At 51.3% G+C, this 20,663-nt stretch overlaps 1 protein-coding gene across 6 annotated transcripts in view; it reads left to right on the top strand.

Moving 5' to 3' along the window:
- DCLK2 (doublecortin like kinase 2) overlaps positions 1-17,689 on the top strand; it is a 149,409-nt gene extending 131,720 nt beyond the window's left edge. For 4 of the 6 annotated variants that reach the window (XM_041738861.1, XM_041738860.1, XM_041738863.1 and 1 more), the window contains 5 exons: positions 4,538-4,671; positions 5,066-5,143; positions 10,669-10,765; positions 11,398-11,478; positions 12,663-16,689. In XM_041738861.1, coding sequence (XP_041594795.1) covers positions 4,538-4,671; positions 5,066-5,143; positions 10,669-10,765; positions 11,398-11,478; positions 12,663-12,962 — 690 coding nt within the window. In that variant the 3' untranslated portion in view covers positions 12,963-16,689. Of the gene's footprint in view, positions 1-4,537; positions 4,672-5,065; positions 5,144-10,668; positions 10,766-11,397; positions 11,479-12,662; positions 16,690-17,569 lie in introns of those variants that run through there. The other 2 variants (XR_005985301.1, XM_041738864.1) reach the window with 2 other exon arrangements.
- The last annotated feature ends 2,974 nt before the right edge of the window (positions 17,690-20,663 follow it).

Genomic DNA, 20,663 nt, shown 5'->3' with positions numbered 1-20,663 from the left:
ACAAGATGTATCATGGACTTGGTTTTATGAACTCGAAGGAGGAATGGAGACAGAGAACTGTAAACTGGGCCTCAGCATAGAAGTGAGGATATGATGTTCTCTCCTCAAAACAGTCTTCTCACCGTGTCTGTCAGGCCCGGGCTCCTGAACCACATGACTGAAGTTGGCCAGGGGCTTCCCAAGCAAACGTAACAGGGCTTTATCTGGCTGTGGCCAGACGCAAATGCCATGGTATTAAAGAGAATGCCTCCTTTGTTTCTTCCTGCTGCCCATGGCCACCTCACCCTGGTGGCTGTTGTTATTGACATTTTCTAGGAATACAGAGCCACAGGTCCCTAAGGATAGTAGGTTACTGTGAGTCAGCCTGTACTGCAGCTCTGATTATTGGAGGCCCTGTGCGGAAGGTAAGGTGACTGAGGCATTAGCGAACTTGCCTCTAAGCCAGGGAATGTCCGTTTCCCAACTCATGGATTCCACTCTCCCCTCCTCTTTCTCCTCTTTTCCACTCACAATGTGTGTAACATCTCAGAGCCTGTTACTGCGTCCTTTTCTCTTGCCACACATTGAAGGAAGGTCCCGTGATGGGGATTGGAGTTTCCAACATGACGTGTCTCAGAGTGTGACCAGGAAATTAGATAAAACTCCCTCGTCCAGCCTAACCTGCCCTAGATGCATCTTCACCCTCTTCAAGACCTATAGCAGCCCCACTGTGCTACCCAAAGGGGAGGAAAAGGAAGAAGATGATAAAGAAGATGTCTAGATGAGGCTAATGTGTGATATAAAAAGGTCAGGCTTTGCAAGCCCTTAGCTGCACATATCTAAGTAAAATATGTGCCTGCCATTGAAAATTTAGCTAGACCACTCTGCAGATTCTGCATTTGGTCAGCCGATTGGCATTGCCTGACGATGAGGGTGATGTTAAAGGTAAATACACAGAGTGACAGTCAGCCTCTTCCTACTCTAAAAACAAATTCCATTTTTAAACACCAGAGCATTCAGACATCTGATTTGCATCCCCTTCTCTGGGAGCAGTGTCATAATTTAAAACCCTGCCAGCAGAGATGTATGGGTCACCGTGTCAGGGAGCACAGGGGTGGCCATTAATGCTGTGAGTTACAGCCTGGTGGTGCCCTGTCAGACTTAACTATGAGAGACCAGTGATAAATTCTGCTTTTCCAGGAGTTCTGGGGACTGGGGAGAGAAGAGGGTTGGTTTCTCATATTTGAAGCCCTTCTAAATCATTATGTTGACATTTTATTTAGAGAACATGCAGCGTTCACTTCGTATGTGGGATCTGCATTCCTCACATTTTTAACTTTTGCATTCTGAGTGCAACTTTTGACAGAGCATCTCTCAGCGTGTGGTGGGGCATTTGAACACCGCAGGGCTGGAGTTCTCACAGTCGTGATCGCTGGGATTCGCTCAGCATCTGTGTGTGGGTGCAGGCAGCAGGCCGCGTCTGCCAGGCCTCCTCTGGCTCCCAGACCTGGAACCAGTTGTGGGATGGTGCTGCGGGACGGTAAAGGTGTTGGTTGGCACCCCTACTTGGTAGCTTCTAGTAACCTGAGTCTCTGTGCCTCAGTTTCTTCATCTGTAACACAGGCAACAGTTATTTTCCTACTCACTGGGCCGGGGGTGGTGGTGAGGGTGGGGATTCTGAGGTCCAGTGAGATAATGTATGGAGAAAATCTTGGAATCTCTAAAGTTCTGTGAGGAGGTCAGTAACTGGGGAGAGAATGCAGCAAACTTTGCCAGAACAGAAGGCCTTTGGAGTCCCTATGCATTTGTTCAGCCCTTTCTTAAAATTAGTCTCTTAAAGCAATGCCATATGTGTGTATATCTGTGTCAGTCTCTTAAAGCAGTGTCACAAATGTGTAGATTTATACGTATTCCTGCTTTGAAGAGAATCTCCAGCTAAGATTTGAAATATACTCATATTATCTTTCACATATTTGCCTCTGTGTCTAGTGTTGGGAAGAGATGAATCAGATAAAATATTATTTCAGGCTTGTCTGCTCCTTAGGACACTTCTCTTTTGATGTTTAGCCAAGGAGTGCCACTTGCCCAGACATAATTCAGTGATTATGAACTGTCCAGTACCTTTCTATTTATGCTCCTGCATCTGACTCTGAATTCCTTATAGGGGATATGAGGAATGGGGCTTTGGGGACTTCTGAGTATCTGACAACAACCCTCAAATACCCCTAGGCATCTGTAAATTGCATGTCTAAAGTAAACACTATTTTTCAATAAAACGTACCTAATGAGTGTATTTTAAAGTTGTAAAAACAAAATAATAATGACATTAATAAAACTTTTTTTTTTTGCCTTTATGATACAGACATTTAAAATTATGTTGCTTAGAATGTTCTTATCATTGCAATTACTTAGGGAATTTCTGAAGTCTGGATTTCAGTAAATGCATCATAAATTCTAACTGTAATTCTCTATATCGGATTGTTCTCGTTAATGTTTACATTCAACATAATGGATGGAAAGTCGTCCTAAGACCTTGGCATGACTGAGAACCTGGTTTCTCTTGCTTTAGGCTAAATCATTAGTAGCTTTGAATATGCCTCTGCTGAGTTGTGGCTGACTCAGAATGATAAATATCTGTGAGGAACTCAACAGCCTCACCATTACTCCCATGAAACTTGAAAGTCATAAAGATGTGTGCTGGGGATGCATACTTAGTACATAACTGTGGAAGCAGTTACTAAGATACTGAGGTGAAAAACATTCTTCTTAAACTGATGAGGACATCACAGGTAGGGAAGTTATTTCAGTGACATACTTTGTAAATGCCTCTACAGATTGGGTATCACGGGGGGGGGGGGGGGGTGGAGGGGGGGGAGCCCTGAGGTTCTGATGCTTTTCCATGATGTCTGTATAAATCACTCCCCCTCATTAAGTATCAGACTAATGGAAGATGTTATTAACATGCTTATCTTGAAAAAACATAATTTTCTAAATTGTTCATTCTTTAGTAAGGAGTGGTTTGGATGAGGATCTGGTTCAGTTCATAGTAAAATATGAGGAAAAGCAAACTAAATAGAACTAAAATGTAAAAGTAGAGAAAGACATTACATAAGTACAGGTTAGATCTCTGCAATTATTCTCTGAAATCCACCATTTTCAAAATGGAAATCCAAGAGATAAATAGGCATGTTAAAATTAACGCAGTGAAATCTAAAAACCGTCTATTTAAAATGTAACTTTCAGACTTTTATCCGATAGGAAAATTTGCTTATATATAAAATTAATTTTTCCTGATTATAGAACCAATGCATGTTCATTGTAAAGATTTTGGAAACTGGTGAGAAGTATAAAGAAGAAAGCTAAAGTAATCTTTAGTACTATCACCTAGAAAGAAACCGAACATTTTGGTGCATTATACTGACTGTATAATTTTGAATATTCTTTTTTTGTGTAATATAGTGACTGTTTTCCATAGGATTAATACTTATTTGAAATGTGCTTATTAGTGACTGGCTAGTATTTTATTATAGGAATGTACCATGATTTATGAAGTCACTGTCCTTCAAGTTTTTAAAAACATAGATAAATTCTGGTGGCCTTGTGTGTAACCTTTGGGTTCATCTCTGTTCCCTTAGGATTAGTTCTTAGAAGTAGATTTACTAGATCAAAGGTTATAAATAATTTTTGAGAAATTTACATGTTGCTGAAATGTTTTCTAGGAAGATTGCTTCCCGTGTAAGCAAAAAGCATTCACATCTTCACCAGCATTGTGGAACCATTTCCTATACAATAATGATTTGATCTTACCAGCCAGTCCTTCTAGGAAAAAAGGAGCAGTCACTGACCCCTGATTCAAGTCTTCACACCAGCCCATAGGTTAGGGACTAGTCTCATTTCACTTCACAGATGAAACACGCTCAGGGAGTGACTCTTGGAGGTCATGCAACCAAAAAACGAGAAGAGTGTTGGTTTTTCAGGTTCAGGCTGCCTGAGCCTAAAGTTTATTTTCTTTCTAAACTTCCAATGTTTTCCCTTATAAAATATTTATATTCAGCATTGACTGCCCAAAGAACACGTCCTGATCTTATGTTCTAAATGAAACATGTGAGTGTTTTAGTGGACACTTAAGAAACACCATTTCGAGTCTCTCAAGCACCTCACACACGGTAAGTGTGCAACAAAGGTCAGGTTCCCGCTCCCAGGTTTAGAAGCCTTTCAAGCCATGCTGGGTAAGCAGCTACCTACATCCCTGACTCTTGTGTCAGCATGCACACGTATTCATTATACTCCTAGATAAGGAGTGTTTTACAAAGATGAAAGATACGGTCATTCACATTTCACACAATCATGCAAATTTCTAAAGAAATGATTTAGAGCTTTAAAGCATCAAAAATAAATCATGGTGTTACTATCACAGGGAGAGTTTTGTTTGTTTGTTTTTTTTTTTTTTTAGCTGATTGATACATGTATCTGTGTCTTTACTACTTCGTTCCAAGAGCCTTTTTGAAATCGTTGAGAAAAGAAACTACTGCTGATTATTGGCTGGTTTCTGTTCCAGGTGTGTGAATACCCTGATGGAACCAAGTCCTTGAAACTGGGAGACTTTGGGTTGGCCACAGTGGTGGAAGGCCCTTTATATACAGTCTGTGGCACGCCAACCTATGTGGCTCCAGAAATAATTGCTGAAACTGGGTAAGACTCCTGGTGGCTTTGGTTAATAGTTGAAAAAGGTATGTTTTGCTGCTCCAGCTGTTCTGTATTCATGTGCCTCCTGGGAAGGTGGGGAAGGTGGGGGGAGTATTACCTGTACCGTGACTTTGCACTTCTATGTCCAGGAGCCATAGGCTTGGACTTTTGTCCTAAGGCCAGTCTTGGAAATAGGGCAGTAGTTCCCAAGATTGTGGTTAGGTTGGGAGAAGAATAGATGCCTCTGTCCAAAGGGCAGCTAATTCTTCCATGTGAAATGAGTGCTTTGACACTGAGAAAACCTTTTTTTATAACAAACAAAGGCAAGTATTCCAGTAACATGGAGGGTCTCTGGGAGTAATATCTTTATTTTTTCCCTCCACCCACTTTGTGTTCCCAGCTATGGCTTGAAGGTGGACATTTGGGCAGCAGGCGTGATCACATACATACTTCTCTGTGGATTCCCACCATTCCGAAGGTCGGTGGCTCTTTGAGTAACAATATTTGAATTGTAAAGTCTCTCCCTTTGATCAGGAAGCAGACATTCTTGTCCTGGCAATCAGGACCAGAAACTGGTTAATAAAAATGTCAGTTAAAAATTATATAAACATACCTTTCACTTTTTATCTCAGTTTACAACCTATTAATGGATATTCCTTGACCACACTTTGGGTGTGAGGCCAAGGCCTCTGCTTGGTGTATGGTCCTCTTGAGTTTCTTATGCTTATTTTTCTGTAAAGCACACCCATGATCCAGTGTCCGCAATTTCCATTCTCAGGCTTTTTTAAGGGTGGTAAGATTTAAAGATCCTTGTGAAGCAATCTGATCCTTCTGGTAAACAAACCTTTTTCCAGTTCTCAATAGTCATTTCTCCTACTTAATCTGACAGCAGGTTTTTTTTTTTTTTAATAACTCACTTTCCAAAGCATTCAACATAGTTCTCACAGACTCCAAAACCGTGAACTTTTTCTTTTACAATTAATTTCATCTGTTCACATAATATTTAATGAAGTAGAATTATAAATACTTTCAGCATAAATAAGTCTGGGAACAAATAGACCTCCTCTTGGTAACTGCATATCTCACCTGAGGGGAGCAGAGGTGGCCACACACAGGTGTCGGGGTGTGTGATGTAGGACACAGAACACACCCAGTACCCAGCACTGTGTACATGAAGGGAGTATGGGGCTTTGGCTACAGCACCTCTTTTGGTCTGTTTCATCTCCCTCTTTGGAGAAAAAGCATGACTTGGAAGTAGAAGTTCACCTAATGATGCAAGTGTGATTTTCTTCTGAGTTTTCTTGAGCTCTCTCCTCATTTTAGTCCTGTGTGTGTGTGTGTTAATTTTACAACTACTGTTGAGTAGCTCCTGTATGCCAGGCACTTAGATAGTGTCAGGAATCAAATGGCAAAGAAAGCACATTCTCTGATGTCATACTTATGGTGTAGTTATGAGGTAAGTTCAATAGGTTTAATTCTCTGCTCCTCCCCCAACATTTTATTATAAAGCTTTCAAACATACAGAAAAAATTGACAGGTGTATCTTTTTTAAATGATCAGTTTTCAATTGAGCTGAACAGTTTTCTTTTTACTGATATCACTAGAGAGATACAGAGATGTCAGTCGTCTCTTCGGGCCTATGGTGTAAAGATATCCATCACTAGAATATTGATCAAGAAGAAAAAACTGAGCCTGGAGGCATGCTCATCTGAGTCACATAAGTCAGGAGCTCATTTGGCTGGAAATCACCAAGGTTAAAGGAAAGCTAGAGTGTTTGAGTGGGACCTTGTTCCTACAGCACAGGTTGGGTTTCCGCAGTTTGGAAGCTCTTTCTGCCTGGCCAGCAACAGCATGGTCTTCCATCAGGGCAATGGCTTGGGTGGATTACACAGACTGTAGGATTACTGTACTTACCAGTAAGCTTTTGCTGAATCATAAACTACTCTAGAGGGGAGACCTGTCAATCAATTCTGTGGACCCACCGGGCAGGTCTTCTGATCTGAGCTGGCTGATTGGGACTTGTTGGTTCAGTGTGGCATCACTCGCATGCCTGGTAGTTGGCTCAGTGTCAGCAGGGAAAATGGATGGGATTTGTTCAAGTGCCTTTCAGCATTCAGTGGGTTAGCCTCGTTTCACATGATGGTGGATACAGCATCCCCAAAAGCAGCCAGAGAGAGGGCAAGTTCCCTTGCTCAACCCACTTTCCAAGTCTCTGCTTGCTTACACTTATTGGCTGATGTCCCACTGTCCAAACCAAGTCAAATAGTTGAGCCTACAATACATGTGAGAGAAGATTAACTAGGTGTATTCATGGAGTGGGATAATTTGTGGCCATTTTACCATCACATTGTGTTTTGGGTGTTTTTAGTGATGACTTGTTTGGGGAACAAGTCACATGCAGGGGGTAGTGTGTTTTGATGGCACGGAATCACTGGGCCAGATTTAGCAGAGTCCTCTCCTTGGTTAACCCAAGTTGAGATCTGATGGAAAAGGGTTCTCAGGGATCAGTTTAGAGGAATGTGTGCTCACAACTCCCTCTAGTGTTCCCACATGCCAGTGCAGTCTGCGGGTTATTTATTTATTTATTTATTTATTTATTTATTTATTTATTTTGATTTTGCGTTTTACTTTTTGACAAAAGTGAGACTGAGATTGAACAGCATGTATCTATGACGACTTGTTGCTCAGTGGACAGCAGCTTTTTTGTGGGAACTGGAGGTAAGTCTGGCTAATCAGAAGCAGTAAAGCTGCATTATGAAAGCTGCTGACTTATATTCAAGATATGGTTCCTACAACCACAAGGTTAGTTATCGTCTAAGCAAGTCTGTTTTTGGGGCCACTGCCATAAAGTGATATTTGCATGACTGTACTGATAATTTTGTTTTTCTGAAGCATACACTCATTACCCCCGTAAATGAAATGTTCGAACATCATTTGTGAGATACTGTACAACATTTCAAGTTACCACATCAGACCTTTAACAACTTGGCATTGAAAAGGGTGTGCGCGTAAATGCCTGTTGTTTTCAAAGTTTTTCTTAACGTACATTTTTCAGCTTGCTGCACTTTGATCCATGGGCTATATATTGTTTTAGGATTTAAAAGCACCCTGACACATCTCAGCCAGATTGTAGAATAAAAATGTGTTCATAAGTCCAGTATAGATTTAATCAGAGTTGCTTTTACTATGTGACTATTTAGAAGGATAGATTATCTTTCTGTTCTTCTAGTGACCAGTGGCCTGAAACTCTCAAAGAGCTTGTATTTCTCAGCATGGATCCTAAAAGGCGCCTTCAAATTCCTGAGGCTTGTTGTTTGTTGACTCAGAATATTTTGCCAAGAACCCAAATGACTTGCTGCAGATCCACTTCCAACTTTTTAGCTGTTTATTAGCAAAACAAAAGCCACATATATTAGCAAAATATAAGCTGTTTAATATTCCAGAAAATAAAAGTAATGAGTAATACAGAGGCATGGCTAAAAGGAACGGTTCTGGAAATGGGTGATTTTTCACATCTTTTTCTAACGTTGTCTCCTGGGGCCCTCCAGTCTTCTAAAGATGTCTGTGAAATCTCAGTGTGTTCTTACGTGCCTCCTCCACTCATTTTGAAGGAGAGCTGAGCTGAGTTCAGTCAGTAGGGAAATAACAGTGAAAAAGAAAACATTTAGACACATAGAAAGAAAGAGTTTGTGCACCCTCCTAGAAAAAGCACTTTCCAGGAAAGCAGTGGGGATCGTTTGCCTTGCCAGGTTGTCTGGCCTGACTTTTGCTGCTCACTGTGTCTCTCAGCCCAGACTTCATGAACTGGCAGATGTTGATTCAGTGGGGCTTGGTGACATGTCACGGCGATCCACAGAGCTCCCAGGCTCTGCAGGCATGCCTCGGAGGTGCCGGAGTGCCGTCCCAGACCCCTGCCTTAAAGCGGATGCCACAGTAAAGCCAGTCCACTGAATTTTCTAGTTTCCCAGTGCATAGAAAGTTTGTTTACACTGTACTGTGGTGTGTTAAGTGTGCAGTAGTATTATGTCTAAAAAAAACAATGTACGTACTTTAATTTAAAAATGCTTTGTTAAAAAAAATAGGGGTGCCTGGCTAGCTCAGGAGTAGAGATTGCAGCTCTTGATCTTGGGGTTGGTAGTTCAAGCCCCATGCTGGGTATGGAGCCTCCTTAAAAATAATAATAATAGGGGCGCCTGGGTGGCTCAGCAGTTGAGCAGAATCTGCCTTCAGCTCAGGTCGTGATTCCAGGGTCCCAGGTTCGAGTCCCACACTGGGCTCCCCGCATGGAGCCTGCTTCTCCCTCTGCGTGTGTCTCTGCCTCCCTCTGTGTCTCTCATGGATAAATAAATAAAAAGTTAAAAAAATAAAATACTTTATTGCTAAAAACTGCTAGCCATCATTTGAGCTTTAGCAAGTTGTAGTCCATGATCACAGATCACCGTAACTAATAGAATAATGATGAAACAGTTTGAAGCATTTGGTGAATCACCAGATTTGACACAGAGACAGAAAGTGAGCAAATGCTGTTGGAAAGTGGTACGGATAGACTTGCCCAGTGCAGGGTTGCCACAAACCCTCACTTTGTAAAAACAAACAAACAAACAAACAAAAAACAAAAAAATAAAAAACAACCAAAAAACCCCCCACAATATCTGAAAAGTGCAATAAAGTGAAGCAGAGATAAAATGAGTTTCGCCTATACTCATTTTCACGGAACAGGAATGGAGTTGTCACGTTAACTTTCAGCCCCGGAATTAGTCTGTAGGCACTGCCCTACATGACTGATTTCTACAGTCACCACAGTTGCTTACCCTGAGAGGGCGGTTAGCAGGGCTGGGCTTTGTCCAGAGGCCGGGTGGGACCCCGGTGAGCATGCTGAGCAATAGGCACCCTGTTGGGAAGCCCCAAGAGAGATGCGGCACACTTGCCAGCTGAGATGGCAGGATTTTGATCTTGACTCGAACAGCCCATCCTGAGTTTTCCAGGAAGGCTTTATAATGGCCTAAAAAGCTAATGACTTTTTCATTCGGGCCACTGATGCACCCAGCAGGCGTGTGTCTGTGGGGTAGCTCTGGGGCTGTGGCTGTTTTCTGGGACGTTGGGGAACCTCCAGCTTCCTGAATTTTTCCCAGCAGTGTTTGTGCATTTCCATGCTCCTTCCACCAAAAGGCAAGTCCTCATTTATTCATTAGGCATCAGGCGTGTGTGCAAGAGCACGTCTGAGGGTAGCACAGTTAGGCGTAGCCTGAGGACGGATGCCCACCTGGAGGGAGCCGCGAGATTGGCCCACCTCAACGTGTGCAGTTCCAGATGCCGGTCTTGGATGGGCTCTTTTTTTAAACAAAAGTCAGGTTCCAATGGGGAGCTAATCATGTCGTGAATATTGTATTCAGGTTCTGGGCTCCTTATAACTTTTTCGTATCTTGGCTGTTTCGGTGATCTTGGCTGTTGTATTGGAAAAGGAGAAAGAACAAGAGCAAGGAGCTCGGACTCAGATTTGCTGCCTTTCCACTCTGATTGCCATGAGAGATTAAGTGACGGCAGATGCTGAGGTGGTTTTTTCCTGAAATGAGAATTGACATTATTTGTGAATTCCACTTTTTTCTTGAGTCCTTTTTTTTATTTGGCAAAACATATACATAAAATTTGCCATTTTAGCCATTTTGAAATGTGCAGGTTTAGTGGCATTAAGCACATTCGCAGTATCGTGAAACCGTCACCACCGCCCATCTCCAAAATCATTTCGTCTTCCCCAGCTGAAACTGTACCCACTACACGGACTTCTTGAGTCTTGTGTCCTCTCTCTGCCCGACACCCAGGCCTATGGAAATGTTCTTTAGCTCATGGTCTAGAAGGAAAGAAAGTGTCATAACAAGTGCAATTCAGATAGGAAACGCCCAGGCCGAAGAGACTGGACTCCGCACTCCGTTCTTCCCGTGAGTATTTTGTTGAGAACCTGCCCAGTGACTTGCTTTTCCTTCCATTTCTTTGTCACTGACTTAGTGAGAACAATCTCCAGGAAGATCTCTTCGACCAGATCTTGGCTGGGAAGCTGGAGTTTCCAGCCCCCTACTGGGATAACATCACGGACTCAGCAAAGGTACCCATCTGGGGTTTTCCTGCGGGCTGCTTTGTCTCGAGGGGCCCCCCTCGGTCGTGTGGGGCTGTCGCGGCTCTTGGTAGTGAGCTCCAGCTCCCCGGACTGTAATGTGGGTTTCTTCTTTAAGTTCGTTCCACGGTATAGACTCTGAAACTCTGAAGCAAAATCTGAAGGCCGGACTGGCTGTCTTCCCAGTCTGCCTCCGCCCCCCTCCTCCATTCTTCTGAGCCCTAAACATTTGTTCTTTCATTTTCTTAAGAAATATGTATTTGGACACTCATCAGAATGTGGGAATGAGACATACTGACTTGCCAAGAGGCACAATACTGCGGGTTTTACGCTGCGGAATGATGATAATAACCAGAAGTCCTCGGAGAGAACATCTTGGTTTAATGCAGGCCCAGGAGAGACTTTCTCTTCTGTTGTGCTGCTGCCACCACGCAGCAGCCGTGTCCGTGGAACCGCCTAGTAGGCAGCAGGGGTGTAGGTGATAATAGCTTTGATGTTGAAAGGGCCGAGCAGCTGTGTTGGCTGGTTCTTTGAAGTACTTGGTGCAAACTCAAATGTCTGTGTTTACGCTGGAATTCCCCGCTTCGTCTCCTGTATAGTCGTCTCTCTTTCTTTCTTTCCAGGAATTAATCAGTCAGATGCTTCAGGTAAACGTCGAAGCTCGGTGTACTGCGGGAGAAATCCTGAGCCACCCCTGGGTGTCAGTAAGTACCCACGTTCTCAGAGAGGAACATCCGTAAGCAACGTAACCATCAGCCTGCTTCCTCACCGTGGCTTTTGTGCACGCAGAGCTTTGCATCTACTTTCCATAGCAGATGAAATGGAAAGTGAGCAAATGCTATTTCTCCTGAGCAAGTAGTGAGCAGATAGCTCTCGGCGAGAAAGCAGGTGGCATGAGGATCTCGGAGTATTTGATCCTGCTCTGCGAGTGACCTGGGCAAGTCGCCGTCCCTTTATGGCCCTCACCTTCCTCATCTGCAAAATGGAAGAGTTGGTCCGGATACCCTGTCAGGAGCTATTTTACCTTTTGCCTTCTATGCTTCTGAGCTTTGAGAGTTTTCAGGACTTGCCCAGAGATAAGCATATTTCAGACCCTGATCCCTGTGTCTTTATGGCACATGGTCATAGGAGAGTCACAGGAGACCTCCTGCCATGGGTACAGAGGATGAGACAGTCCCTTCTGGAGCCGGGTGGAGGCCGCGTGATGTTGACCTGAGTTCTTTTGGGCTTGGTGGTGCCTCTGGGTTTAGGGTAAATGTGATCCATTAAATGGTACTGGTCGGAGAGTTTGCATTCCCCTTATTCTCAGAGGTTCCATGAGAGTGAGGTTAATGTACTTAGCCAAGGGCTTCCGCTGGTTTGTTTCGGGGGGGTGGCTCCCTGAGTCCCTCCACCATCTCTGCCATCCCACACATCCTGGCGTCAGGGTTCAGGCTCTCTGGATCCTGCCAAGTGATTTGGGTCTTAGACCGAGTAGCTGAGATGCCTCTTTCTCTATGAGCAATAAAGACCAACGACTAACTGAATTCTTGATTAAAATAATAAATGTCGTTAATTTTGATGTTTCCATGGGAGGGATCTGTACTAAATTTGTGGGATTTGTGCCTTGGGGGGAAGGGTCTCAGCAGTCTAAAGAGTGTCCTCCTTTGTGGTCCTGGAGATGGGTGCCAAGTCCAGCAAGGCTCAAGGAGCAGGGCAAAGGGCCTGAGGTCCTTCTGAGGCTGCTACACAACAGTAATTACTTTTAAAAGGTAACCGTTGCCCTAACCCTGTGGTAAAGAGGGATCCTTTTAGGAAGAGATGGTCGGGTGGGGGTGACTGTTACAGAAAACACAATTTAGGCATGATGATCAGAAATCATGGTATTTGATTCTTTTCTTTTCTGTAGGACGATGCCTCCCAGGAGAATAATATGCAAGCGGAAGTGACAGGTAAACTCAAACAGCACTTTAATAACGCGCTCCCCAAACAGAACAGCACCACCACCGGGGTCTCGGTCATCATGGTAAGTGGCGGGCACTGTGTTCTGCTGTTGGAAAGCTGCAGCGTCCGGCCTGACTGCTCAGCCGACGTTGACTGTGTAGACGTGATTAGCCGAGGGCTTCCCTTGCATGGAAGCTGGCACCTTCCATGTTCTTCTTTTCGCTTCAAGATTGGCTTGGCACGCGGGGTGCCCCCCTCCGGCTGACTCCCAGGCCTCGAGTCCTTGGGGGAGGGGTTGTGCGGGGAGAGCCAGGCCAGCGCCGAGGGCCACGGGGCCTCTTCTCCCGGCCCGGCGCCCGCCCCGAGCTGCTGCCGCTGCTGCTCTCGTCTGTCCGCCCGAGGGGGGCTCCCGAGCCCGGGGGATTTACAGCCGCGGGGGTGACTCCCTGCCCCCGGAGCCTTCGGGGACAGACTCAGAGGGAGGAATTATTATTCTCTGGGACCTGGGATAAGAAACAGCTAACGTTAAACAAATTCCTTTTAAAAGTCCGTGTTTTGGGGCTTTTAAAAGTACAGAACAACGTAAAAAAAGAAATATTAGTTTTCCCAGGGTTAGAAAGATTTTATGAGAAGCCAGTAACAGTGATCCCCGTATTTTTTCAGACCTTCCTTCCTTCAACATGTTCCTCGAAAGCAAGGGAGGTGACATTAAGGTGGATTTAGCCAGAGGGAAAGTAAAGTCAAAAAGCATAAACCGGCCAGTCCGTTAGCTCCCCGAGGTCGGGCGCAGAGCTGCTCCCGTCCTGCACCGGAGACAGAGCCACCAGCACGGCCGCGACCTCCGTCCTGCCCACAGGGCTCGCGGGCCTCGGTGTCCCGGGTGGCTTCAGAATCAGACTAAGGAGCCAGGTGCCCGAGTTGTTGCAGCGTGGCCACCCCGACCACCTTGGGTCTGGGGGACCCTCAGGGCCTGGGAGCCCGCCGGCACTCCCGGGCCGTCGCCTCCCCCCCCGGAAAGGTCAGCTTGTTTCCTGCCGCTCCCAGGGAAGCAGTGGCTCAGGCTCTGGCCCGCGTAGTCTGGGGCATTTGCTTAAGAGGTTTCCGGGTCCAGCCAGAAGCTGGGGGACCCCTCCCCGCCCCCGAAGCTGGGAACACGGAGCGCGCTGGTGAGCTGTGACCCCCCCACCTCCGCCCGGCCGCTGGTCCGTCGTTCTTCCCCCTGGGGAGGCTGCCGGTTCCCTGGCAGGCCCCGAGGCCTGGCCCCCCGGAGGCGGGCGCCCCCCGCCCCCCGCCCCAGACAGCCTGAGCTTGCAGGTCTTTGACAGTGGCAGGACGTTGGCGTGCTCTGTGCCAAAGTGCGAAGGCCTCTGAGTTGTGGCTGCCCCAGCACCTCAGCAGCGTTCTGCCGAGTCCTCAGAGGGACAGCGTAAGCGCTTTGAAAAGAGCCATCTTGATGGACTCAAGAGCTCGAGAAGGTTCGCAGGTGGTCACCGATGAGGGCGAGCGCTGCTGGGCGGATGGCAGGTTACAGACCAGCCACGTCCACCGTGAGGCAGCCTCTGTGAAATTCAGAAAAAACCGAAACGCTAGACATTGGCGCGCTTGACGCATGAAGAACCTTAAAGAGTGTTCTTTAGGATCAAAATTTCATGACTCTGTTCAGCGTCATGGCCTAGAGGCAGGACCTTTGCGGGACCGCGCCCAGGCGTAGGAGTCTCACCACCCTTGCCTGGGTCCCCTTTGCGCTCTGCCCACCCAGGAGTCATGGCTCAAGGCCTGTGCCCACCACGCTCTGGGGTGATCGGCCCTTCCTCGTGGCCCGGGATCGGCTCTGTCCCCGAGGAGGAGGGTAGAGCCCCGCGGACGGGACCTGTGTCTCAGGGCTTACAAACGATATTTTTCCCATTTGCCGATGAAGGAGGAGGCCAGTAGTCAGATTCAGACCGGCGAGCTCTAACTGGGTCGTGGTGTGAACGAGCACCCCCTTATTGTCCTCGTAATCCCAGGGGCGATGTGCAGCTGCGAGTTCACGTGTCTGTGCAGTCGCCCTCCCGAGCGTGTGGGCAGGGCCCGGCTCACCTCGCGTCCCGACGCAGCTGCAGGTCGTTGGCTCTGAGCGGCCGCTGAGTGGCGTCACCACAGTCAGTACCTCCAGGGGAAGTCAGTAACGCTGGTCTCTGGAGGTCCCAGTTCTCAGTGGCCAGCAAGCTGGCCTGTGAATTTTGGGCTTGGTCCCCAAGCAGTGGCAAGACGGCCCCCCGTGGGGACATCATGCTGACCCTCACCCCACGGGGACCTGGCCCGGGGCATGGTTGTGTGGGGGCAGCTTGCGATGCTTCCGTGCTGTCATCCTCATGCTCCCACCACTACTGTGTGTCTGTGTGTCCTGCCCTTGGGAACAGTTTTAAATTTTTTTTTATATTAAAAATGACCACAAAGGACTCTCCCCGGTATCCTATGTTCTCATAAGAAGAGTATGTGAGGCTGACGTGGTTTCCTGAGGATGCACGTAGCAGTGCAAGGAGTCGTAGCAGTGTGGTGGGGCCAAATCCTCAGGGGGACACTGTGGTGTGACCTCCAGACAGAACCGCACCTTGGACGGTCCCTCCCGGGGTTCTCTGCACCTTCGCACCCCACCCCCCAGTTCCCATGGGAAAATTATAGGATAGGAAAATGTAAATAACAGCGAAAGAAAGTAAAGTTGATGCTGTTGTCTGCATTTTATCCGACAGTTTGATCTGGCAGTTTGAGAGGCACTTCAGAGTTTCCCTCTGTACCCAGTTGAGACTCTGGGGGATCCCGAAGCAGAATCCTGGTATTGGACACGCTGTGCTTCATCAGAGCAGCCCCTCACTCGCAGCCCCCCTCAAATCCGCGTGCTTGTCTCAGGCTCCCGACACCAGCGCCCCGCGCTTAGCTGCTTCTCCTTGCGGGGCTCCTGTCCCTACTGGCCCGCTTTGCAGCTGCAGGCCGGGCCCGGGGCAGGCTCGCAGTCGGGCCCAGGGCCGCGGACGCGTGCAGGGCAGGAGGCCCCCAGGTGCTCTGCTCAGCGCTGTTGTCACGTGGTGCAAAAGCCTCTCTCTGCGAGCGTAGGACGAGTCCTTCCCTGAAGGCTTCTGTTCTCTTTTTCCCAACTACCACTTCCAGACATGCAGTTAGCAGTGAGACGGGTGTGGAGGGGCCGAGAGCGCCCCGCCGGAGGCGGCTCTGGGTGAAGACAGGCCCGTGCTTTTGCACGGCGCTTGCGCTTCCTTTGACTGTCCTCGGGGTGCTTCCAGGACAGTGGCTGTTGCAGGGTGGGCTCCTGGTCTGTCCCGGCCCTGCCCGCCTTGGGCGCGCCGGGAGCCACCTGGACGAGGGAGGCACTCGCTGCCGGGCGCTCTCCCCGCCCAGGGTTCCGTTGCTCTCGGGGGGCGTTCTGGGGTGACTCGGGCTTAATTTAAGATACACAAAACTGTTTCAACCGTGTTGCTTCTGTTTGAAGTAAGTCCAGTTTCTGTCCCTGCTTCTCTCCTCCCTCTCCTGCCTCTCCCGCCGCCTGCATTGCTTCCCTCTGACTAGGTCCAAGGCAATGGTACGTACTAACTGCTCTGCAATGCTTTGTTCTGCTGCACACATCCGTGGTCTCTTGACGGGAAGAGAAAAGGAGAAATAACTGGAGAATTGGTGTTTTCCTCTATCCAGGAGGGATTCAGTGCTATATGCATATGTACAACACGCAACAAAAGCAGCTGTGGCTTCGCAGCTGAGCCCCGGTGCCCTGCAGGCAGCCTCAGGACGCAGGCCCGTCCCCGGAGGCCTGGTGTGCCCCCGTCCCCCCCAGACCACGGAGAACAGCAGGAGAGCCCCAGGGTAGTGAGGCTGCAGAAGGCCTCCGGCCCCGTGCCCGATAGCTAAAGGGGCCGGAGACCTGGAAACACCTTCGGAAACCCAGTGAGGGGACAGCTGGTTGGGTTTCAGTGGAGGGGCCAGAAAGGTTGGAACCGAGTCAGAGGAGGAAAACGGAGACTAAGCCTCCCCTCCCAGGCTCAGGTCAGAACAGCGAGGCGGTTTCTGCCTGTTGGTGGCCCTTCCTGTGCTGCCTGAAGAGTTGAGCACATTAAAAACTTAGGATTGGGGCACCTGGCTGGCTCCGCCGGTGGCTGGTGCAACTCGATCTGAGGGTTGTGAGTTCAAGCCCCATGTCGGGCCTGGAGCTTACTTTAAAAAAAAAAAAAAAAAACACAAATTTGGGGATGTCACAAGATAGACGTGCCCAGAAAGAGAGGAAGAGCAGGTCAGGCGAGATCATGGGGGATCTAAGAGCGGGTCAGGGGCACCGTCCCCCTGCGGGCTTCCAGGGACGGGGCAGCCGCGGGGGCTGCATATTTATAGGACGGAGAGTAGCTTTTCAACCTGTGAGGAAGAACCTGCCTGAGAGCAGCCGGAGGCCTCCTGGCACTGGGGGTGCTCGGTGCCCAGGATTGCCCTGGGCTCTGGACTGGGCGCGGGAGACGCGCTGGGAACTGCAGCTGTGCAGAAGGGGGGGGATGGGGGTGCTGGGGGTATGGGGGTGCTGGGGGAGGGGAACAGGAGGCGGTGCTGGGGGAGGGGCAGAGGGGATGGGAAGGGCCCGGGGCAGGTGGGGGGGTGCTGGGGGAGGGGTGCCCTGGGGGTGGATACAGGATCCCCAAAAGCAGCCAGAGAGAGGGCAGTGCGGGGCAGGAGGTGCCAGGAAGGGGTGCGGGGGGCCCGGGGGGTGCCGGGGAGGGGGCCCTGGGGCAGGGCCGCGAGTTATTCTCCTCCTCTGTTCCGAGTCCCGCGTCCCGCGTGGAGCGGCGTGGAGCGGCCTGGAGCCGGGGCGGGCCGCCTCACGCCGCGCTCTCTCCGCAGAACACGGCTCTAGATAAGGAGGGCCAGATCTTCGGCGGCAAGCCCGGCGCCCCCCGCCCCGCGCCGCAGCCCCCCGCGGCCCCCCGCGCCCCGGCGGGCGCCCAGCGGACCGGGCACCTTGGCGCCGCCACCCGCGACTGAGCCCGGCCCGGCCCGGCCTGCCCGGCCCCGCGGGGCGTGGAGCCGCTCCCCGGAGCCGCGCGCCCACGGAGACAGCAGGAGAGCCCCAGGGTAGTGAGGCTGCAGAAGGCCTCCGGCCCCGTGCCCGATAGCTAAAGGGGCCGGAGACCTGGAAACACCTTCGGAAACCCAGTGAGGGGACAGCTGGTTGGGTTTCAGTGGAGGGGCCAGAAAGGTTGGAACCGAGTCAGAGGAGGGAAAACGGAGACTAAGCCTCCCCTCCCAGGCTCAGGTCAGAACAGCGAGGCGGTTTCTGCCTGTTGGTGGCCCTTCCTGTGCTGCCTGAAGAGTTGAGCACATTAAAAACTTAGGATTGGGGCACCTGGCTGGCTCCGCCGGTGGCTGGTGCAACTCGATCTGAGGGTTGTGAGTTCAAGCCCCATGTCGGGCCTGGAGCTTACTTTAAAAAAAAAAAAAAACACAAATTTGGGGATGTCACAAGATAGAAGTGCCCAGAAAGAGAGGAAGAGAGCAAGGAGGGGTCAGGGGCACCGTCCCCCCTGCGGGCTTCCAGGGACGGGGCAGCCGCGGGGGCTGCATATTTATAGGACGGAGAGTAGCTTTTCAACCTGTGAGGAAGAACCTGCCTGAGAGCAGCCGGAGGCCTCCTGGCACTGGGGGTGCTCGGTGCCCAGGATTGCCCTGGGCTCTGGACTGGGCGCGGGAGACGCGCTGGGAACTGCAGCTGTGCAGAAGGGGGGGGATGGGGGTGCTGGGGGTATGGGGGTGCTGGGGGAGGGGAACAGGAGGCGGTGCTGGGGGAGGGGCAGAGGGGATGGGAAGGCCCGGGGCAGGTGGGGGGGTGCTGGGGGAGGGGTGCCCTGGGGGTGGATACAGGATCCCCAAAAGCAGCCAGAGAGAGGGCAGTGCGGGGCAGGAGGTGCCAGGAAGGGGTGCGGGGGGCCCGGGGGGTGCCGGGGAGGGGGCCCTGGGGCAGGGCCGCGAGTTATTTCTCCTCCTCTGTTCCGAGTCCCGCGTGGAGCGGCGTGGAGCGGCGTGGAGCGGCCTGGAGCCGGGGCGGCCGCCTCACGCCGCGCTCTCTCCGCAGAACACGGCTCTAGATAAGGAGGGCCAGATCTTCGGCGGCAAGCCCGGCGCCCCCCGCCCCGCGCCGCAGCCCCCCGCGGCCCCCCGCGCCCCCGGCGGGCGCCCAGCGGACGGGCACCTGGCGCCGCCACCGCGACTGAGCCCGGCCCGGCCCGGCCTGCCCGGCCCCGCGGGGCGTGGAGCCGCTCCCGGAGCCGCGCGCCCTGCGCCCTGCGCCCTGCGCCCTGCGCCCTGCGCCCGGGACTCGCCGGGTCTCACAGAGACACTGTGGACGAGTCAAGACGCCCCTGCGTTCCCGCGGACTCGGAGTGCTGCTTGTTTCTTACGAAGGACGGACGGCATCTGCCCCGCGGGGTCCCTTCTCGGGGGCCTCGGGGGCCTCGGGGACCCGCCGCGATGGAGGCGGGCGCGGGGGCCAGGGGCGCCCCTTGCCTGAGACGACACTGGATATTTATTTGTACGCAGACCCCAGGGCACTGTCGCTCTGCTCCGCCCCACCCTCCCCGCGTGTAGTCGGCAGCGCGGAGGAGGTTGTCCTTTGGGCTTTTCCGTGGAAGGCCTGGCGCGCGCACCCCCGGCCCGGCCGAGCGGGACGATCCGGCGCACCTGCCCGCGGCGCCACCTGCCCGTGGTGCCACCTGCCCGCGGCGCCACCTGCTCGGCCTCCGGAGCCGCCGAGCGCAGTCAGGACTGGGGCGGGAGGGTGCTCCGCAATCTCTGTTACTAACCTTCCGGAAGGCTGCTGGCAGTTTTTCCTTTTTTTTCCTTTTCCTTTTTTTTTTTTTTTTGGCCCCACCACCCTCCCTTTTTAATGATTGTATATAACCCGTAGTTTTGTTTTACTGGCTCATCTTCTAAGCCGGTGGGCCCTGTAGTTCCTTCCCGTTGTTAGACTCTTGCCCCTTACACGTGTACCCGACCTGCAATAAACCCTTCTTGAGAAAGAAGTGATGGGGGTGGGCGGAGGATTGTGTGGCGTTGCTGTGCAGGGGTGCAGAGGGTGTGGGATCGAAAGACGCCCCCAGGAAGCTGTGGGCGAGCGGGGCAGGGAGCAGGATGCCTGCGAAGGGCACGGGAAGATGCATCTTGGTCAAAGTATATTTGGAAACAGGTGCAGAGACGCGCGACAGGGACTCGGGACTAGATGGGGACTGTCGGTGCGGCGCAGGCGAATCCTGTGGAGCCCGCGGCGGGGAGGGGGAGCTCAGGCTTTGCAGGAAGTGGGGGTCAGGGCAGCTCCCCGACTCTGTGGCCTCCTGGTGCTGCTCCGGCCCAGCCTCCGCCCGCTGCCCAACTCCAGGCTCCGGACCGTCCCCTTCAGCTCTGGATCTCAGTTCACGTTGCGCAGGGAAGGAGACCCACCTGGGCGGCCCCACCCCCTGGGCTGCTGCTGGCCCCCGACTCGTCCCTGAGGCGGGCTGCAAACTGCAGGTGGGCTTCCGGGGCCACGGCTGCCGCAGGTGCAGGCTTGGGGGGGCGGGCTCGGCCCTCCTGCCTCTGTCCTCCCCGCGGGGTCACAGAGCAAGCTGGTCCATGGCTGCCCGCGGAGATGGAGGGAAAGGAAGGCGGGAACCTGGAAGGCGAGTGCAGCAGGTCTGTGGCCTGCGCTCCCCTCCCGGGGTCGGGGTCAGAGGCATTTGCTTGCAACCTAAGGAAGTGCGGAGCACCGCTGCGGGGACTGAGGGGCGTCCTCTGCACACACACCCCCGCCCCGACCCGCGTGCTCTGCGCCCCCCGAGGTGCTGGTGCTCCAGGAGCAAACCAAGCGGTGGGCCGGCCTAACACAAGGCACAGGGGTGGCAGGACACGGGCACGTGGCAGTTTGAGGTCCTTCTGTCCCCAAAGCAGTGCTCTTTGGAGGCTCCCT

This window comes from Vulpes lagopus, chromosome 23, assembly GCF_018345385.1.
Source record: "Vulpes lagopus strain Blue_001 chromosome 23, ASM1834538v1, whole genome shotgun sequence".
NCBI lineage: Eukaryota > Metazoa > Chordata > Mammalia > Carnivora > Canidae > Vulpes > Vulpes lagopus.
Note: the sequence above shows the minus strand (reverse complement) of the source record. Positions and strands in the feature narration are given on the sequence as shown.